This window comes from Epinephelus moara, chromosome 5 (genome assembly GCF_006386435.1).
Source record: "Epinephelus moara isolate mb chromosome 5, YSFRI_EMoa_1.0, whole genome shotgun sequence".
NCBI lineage: Eukaryota > Metazoa > Chordata > Actinopteri > Perciformes > Serranidae > Epinephelus > Epinephelus moara.
This window is the reverse complement of record NC_065510.1, coordinates 8,565,201-8,571,200: the sequence shown is the minus strand read 5'-3', so window position 1 is coordinate 8,571,200 and position 6,000 is coordinate 8,565,201. Positions and strand designations below refer to the sequence as shown.

The window sequence follows — 6,000 nt, the reverse complement described above, 5'->3', positions numbered from 1 at the left end:
TAGGGACAGTATGTATTGAGATGCCTCATCTCAGTGTCAGCGTCTAACTGAGCAGGGTGAGGGAACATGGCAGCTAGCATATGGGGCACGGGGTGGTGCGCTGGCACTGCCAGTCTGTATCCATCAATCTTGGATGCAGAAAAGAGAGGTGGTGGAGGCGTGGGCGGGGGCTTGCTTTAATGCATACGTGACTGATGTGTGCGCCGTCCTGCACAGTGGCTGCGTCTTCTTTTTCACCCTAAATCTACCTTTTTTTCCCCCTTATCTGCAGTCCTGACCTCACACACTCATGTTTCCCTTCTTCTAGGTTTTACACACAGAAATGTTATAACAGGGTTATAACACAGTCAGGTGAGGTTTCACAGCAGGGCACGGCCTCACTCCACGTACAACCAAATTAATCCATTCGTTACAGCTTCAAGAAAAGCCTGAATTACACAACGCCAAGAGACATTAGGCCTATAAATAAAGCTCCGCTCACAATGCCAGTGACCTTATGATATCATGTGAACTCCACTGCATGATGAACTAAATGAGCAAAGAAAAGCATGTTCGAACAGCTGACAGAGCCAAGAGGCATGTTGGAAGTGGACAGGCGTGTGTGAGGATGTGTGTGCACATATCAGTCTATGTGTGTGTGTGTGTGTGTGTGTGTGTGTGCTCATACGCGGGGCAGATGTTTAACAAACTGCACACTAATGAACAGTGGTCATTCTGTATGACAGTGGGCTGACTAGCTAACAACAGATAACAGTAGTCCCTTTACAATGCCGTCTGCCGAGCTGCAGCACTGACTAATACGGTACAGTAGTGCACATTATTGAGTACTGCTCTCCACGCATTTAGCCTGAATTGGCTTCAAATTAAATCTGCCCAGACAATCATCCCAGTCTGGCACACGATATCGGATCTGTTAAAGGAAATGAATAAACATTCAAATAGGCCGGTCAAAATCAAACCCCACTCTGTAAAACCAGTCATAAGGGACCCACGCTTGTTTGCACAGCCACTCATGTTCTCACTACAGCCTCATTCAGCCCCGGTGGACAAACAACAAACCGACCAGCCGCCTTAAGAAGTCCTTAATTACTCAAATCAAGAAAAACACTGACAATTAGTGGCTGTAGGGTTCCTCAAATAAACGCTCGACAGTTTGGCATAATTACATTCTTTTCTATCTCTTTTTAATTTTAGCATCAGAGTGAGCCTTCGCAGGCGCATATTTGAGGGAACAAGAGATATGGCGGTGTAATAAGCCAGGGAGGGATACAGATACATCTCTCACCACCACATGAGAGAGAATGTGGAGGCCACAGGATCTGAGCACATCTGTGATGCAGCAACAAACCAAAAGAAATCCATCTTTTCTTGTCTCTCTCGCTCTCTCCCTTTCATAATCTGCTTCTTTGTCTGTGTGTGTCTTCCTCACTATCAGCAAACGTTTCCGTTTCTCACAATCATTTTCAGCTTCGGATGGTTTTCATGTGGGTTCGTGGCTCACTGAGGGAGATTCACAGCTCCTAAATGCAGCAGCAGATATTTCACACTCTGGTTATGCAGATTGGATGCGTCTCTACTAACAGAGGCGAAAACCAAAGGAAATCTAAGAAAACATTTGTTCCCTTTTGAAATAAACTCTCTATGAACCTCAGGAAGTGTAGACCCACTCCACACCGTTACACCTTACAGACTCACTTCCTACTTTTGTTTTTCCTGCTCATTTATTTATTTCTTGTGTGGCAGCCATTTTAATCTCCCACATGTGTTTACCTGTGATATTCTCCTGCTTGGGGATTATTCCTTGCAAGGGTGCAGATAAACAATCCTCATCCCGCGGCGACACCTGAACGGCCACCTCCACTGGGTGACACGCCCTCCGTGGATGCTGATGGTGGGTCCGCGAGTGCGACGAGGAGGTGGAGAGAGGCGAGGCGAGCGGAGAGGACGGCGGCCTGTCCAGGGGTTTGTCCATACAGAGGCTCCCATGGCACTGCCTCCGTTTGTGCTCGATGAAGAGCAGGATGTCAGCCAGGGGGAAGCGGGAGTGGCACTGGCCGCAGGTCAGCAGGTCCTGGTCCCCTTTTAGGGGCTCACCCTGAGCCACTCCCAGCCTGGGGGAGTCCTGAGAGTCTTCTTCTGGTAAAACACCTGACAGCGGCTCAGCTGGATGGGAAAGAGAAGATAGTGAGATATAGTTCAGAGGGATTCTGTAGAGCTTGTAAACAGATGTGTGTCAGGAAAGGCACTGGAAAGCAGACTAAGTGTTTCATTGCTACAACAAGATATCAACAGGAATAAGGTCAGGCTGGAAAATGTGTTTAAAAATATTTTAACAGACAGAGATAAAGAAAGAAAGAAAGAAAGAAAGAAAGAAAGAAAGAAAGAAAGAAAGAGTACACCGACTGCTTCGATAAGGACTGACATGTTCAGCTTGCAGGCAGCAGCCAAACGATTAAGTTGCTTGACCCTCTTTATTGTGCTGCCAATCTCGCTTTTTTAATGAACCTAACACCTCTGAGAATCAAAAAATAGATTCTAATTTGAGTTCAAGATGATTGGACCCCATTTCGTTAAAAGTGCTGGGATCTCGTGAACCAAGGTTAGACATTGAGGGGTTGGATGTGGAGTAGGTCCCTGAAGTACCGGCAGAGAGAGAGAAGAGAGAAGAGAGAAGAGAGAGAGAGAGCATTTTAAAAGAAGTAATCTAGCCACACGGTAAACGACATTGGGCGCCCCGACTGGGATGTTGAGATAAGATGTGATGAATTCTTGCCGCCGGTTCAACCTTTAATTCCGTGTCGGGTCAGACGAAGAGGTGGTGAGGGACTATGCAAGATAGGCCCTGTTACCTGTATGTTCGACTGCATTAAAGATGAGGGAATTTGCCCCTATTTTACTGGAGCTTATCTTAACCAGCTTATGCCATGGACATAGGCGGGGTGTGTGAGGCTGGGTTAGGTGGAAAGATTTTCTTCAAACCAAATAATCTCATTTTGATGCCACGCGAAGAGTGATGTGAATAACTTTGAAAACTAAAATATAATCCTTTTTTGCAGGCGTCTGACTGCGGCAGAATTTAAAGTAGTGTGGGCCAGTGTTTCCTGCTGGGCTACAGGAGAAGGTTTGTTTCACTATCTGGAGCATCATTAGGCCTCGTCGCTTTCCTTCTTAGATTTGTATGGCTCCCTGATTATTAAAGCAGATCAGTGACTTCATATGAAGCAGGGGATTTTTTAAAGTTAAAACAGAGTAAAAAAACAATAGATATATAAAAGCATGTAGGTAAATTTCTCCTGCCTGTATTAATATGTAATAAAGTGCTTTTTTGCTACGTGACAGCACAACATTGGCCCCAAGACAAGATTTTACAAGGCGTGGTTCTCAAATTTTAATTTTTTGTTGTTCAAATAAATAATGTGATGATATAAAACATATTTTTCCAACTAAATGTGACTGAACTCAAAAGATCTGGGTCAGAGTTGAAGATGGAAATTAATCAGGCTACATGAAACCTCTGCAAGGGTAAATCAAGTCTGTTTTTTAATCTGTAAATTATTGTTAATTGCTCCATGCAAACATGCCCATAAGTGCTTGTCTTTAAACATTTTACATCTGCATTCTCTCTGAATATTTTTGCATATTTCACTTTCCCTTTCCGTCCTTTCAGAAACCACACATGAGCAGCACAAGGAGCATTAAATACACAATCACTTATTTCTGCTGAAACGATCCTCTGCGTGCGCTTGGTCAAGCAGCACGGGGATAAAGTGGATCAAGTTCAAGTTCAGAAGTGGCCCACAGGACTACAATCACATTGCGCCCCCCACTGGCAAACCCTCTGACAATTAGCCCTCAAATGAAGGCGTACATGTTGCCAGAGCATAATTGGTTTTAACCGAAATGGGAACAGCATGCAGAGACAATTTTATGATAAAAATAAATAAAGTACAAAAGAACTCCACCGCCTCCTGATCTCCACTTGGAGCTGAAATTATATCTGTATATTTGGAGACGTCTCCACATTCACTGGCATATAAGAGTGAAATGATAAAGCAGTTCCTGCTGTTATCAAATGGATATTGGGAAATACATGTCCTGCAAATCAAAACGCGTCTCGACAGCGTGAAAAATATCATCATGCAATCTCAATCAATGCCCTGCAGTTTTATAACACATGCGCGCAAAAGCCCCTACTTGTAAAACAGTACGCACGGACATGAGCGTGGATTTATACAACACACATCTGTTATTGACACTAGATAAAGAAACTGCGCGTTGAAAAGGTGATGTTAGAACAGCAGCTGTGAGGAATCTGTGACACACAAACTATATTCCGCCTGTAACGCACACGAGGTCTCTGCGCTGTGGGCAAGTGGGTATGTAAACACCACTTCCCTGTGTCCAAACCAGCTCAAACCTCTGTAAATACATCCTAACAACAAAAACAAAGAGCGAGGGTTGTTATTGTGGAGCAGCTTTAAAGGCTGTACCTGGAAACTTAAGAGCGGAATGGCAGCAGTGGGAGGCTCGGGCTGCTTTCATATAGGCAAAGGTCTCTGGCCATAAAGCCCATGCATGCCCTTTAATGGCGAAAGAAACCTTGAAGGCTGCGTTATACAACAACACAGTTAACCAACACAAGTTGAAGCTGTGTGTCACGTTGTTTCAAAACTTCCACCAGAGGATCCCATAATCAATATAACACAGCCTGTTGTTTTGGATGTGTTTGTAATTTCACTCAGGACAGCGCGCTGTGTCCGTACGTGGCCGCGTCCATACCTAGTGAAATTCCCCGAGGAAGTTGCCCTGTGAGGAAACAAGAGGTGGCTCTCTGAGAGGGACACACAGCTAAATGAAGTCAAATTAATATCTCCACTTACGCGAAAACTCCCGTTTGCTCAAGTGCTGGGGTTTGCCTTGCTTGCGGCGAGACATGTTGGTTCAGTGGCGGCTTTTCAGCTGAGTTCACATTGGGAAATCCGTTCCTATAAGGTAGACTCCAAATGAAATATCTTCATTGATGCGTCTGACATCCAAATAGGAAAAAAAAAAAAGAAAAAATGAAGTGCAGATCACACAGAGGGTGAGGCGTCGCGCGCTACGGGCTGTGCGGACCTCTTCATGACTTTTCTCGCAAAGAGAAGAGAGTGATGGGGGTACGGCGATACCCCCCTGAGCTGCAAGTTCAAGTGCGGACGTGACGTTCCTGCGAACTTGAACGTCAGGAGATGGACGGACTGAGACACAGAAAACATGGGCAGGGCAAAGCCGGCCAGTGGGAGGGGGACAAGCCGTAATAAAAACCAATGGACACTCATTATGGACTACCTATGGAAGGAGGGAGGGTGGAGGGGGAGACAGAGACCCTGAAGACACCAATGGACAGAGGGGATCAAGGGGGCTGGGCTAAGAGAGAGAGAGAGAGAGAGAGAGAGAGCGAGAGAGCGAGAGAGAGCGAGCGAGAGCGAGCGAGAGAGCGAGAGCGAGCGAGAGAGAGAGGAGTTATCCAAGGAAGTGAAGGAGCAGGAGAGAGCGCATGGAGCACAGAGCCTTGTGAAGGAGGGATGTGATGGAGGATAAACTCTGCTTTACTGCTCCATTCATATTAATTAGAGTTCATTCCCAGGCTGATATGAATATTAAGTGATTATGTAAATGTTCACAGTAAACCGCTGTAATTTTACATTAAGGTGAGATGGAGTGTTTTTATTGCATTAAATACATTTTTGAGATTAAAGCTTTCTATTAGGGATCTGTGAGAAAGCTGTTTATACTGTTTCCCTATACATATATATATGTATATGTATGTATATATATATATATATACATATATATGTAATTTTAATTTTTATGTATTTAATTTTGTTTTTTGTTTTTTTTTACTAATTTTTACTATTTGTTTTCAGGGTGTTTTTAGTGTGTGTATTTTTTGGCATGTTTATTTATTTTATTGTGGAATTTGTTTAGGTCTTGAGATTAAAGCCTTCTATAAGGGATCTA

The 6,000-nt window shown here is 44.2% G+C and overlaps 1 protein-coding gene across 1 annotated transcript in view; it reads right to left on the bottom strand.

Moving 5' to 3' along the window:
- The window catches only part of LOC126390762 (B-cell lymphoma/leukemia 11A-like), a 39,965-nt gene extending 34,741 nt beyond the window's left edge, over window positions 1-5,224 (bottom strand). The window contains exons 1-2 of the mRNA XM_050045208.1: window positions 4,881-5,224; window positions 1,771-2,163 (exon numbers count right to left, since the gene is read on the bottom strand). Of these exons, the coding sequence (XP_049901165.1) occupies window positions 1,771-2,163; window positions 4,881-4,935 (448 nt within the window). The 5' untranslated portion in view covers window positions 4,936-5,224. The remainder of the gene's footprint in view (window positions 1-1,770; window positions 2,164-4,880) is intronic.
- Between the last annotated feature and the right edge of the window lie 776 nt (window positions 5,225-6,000).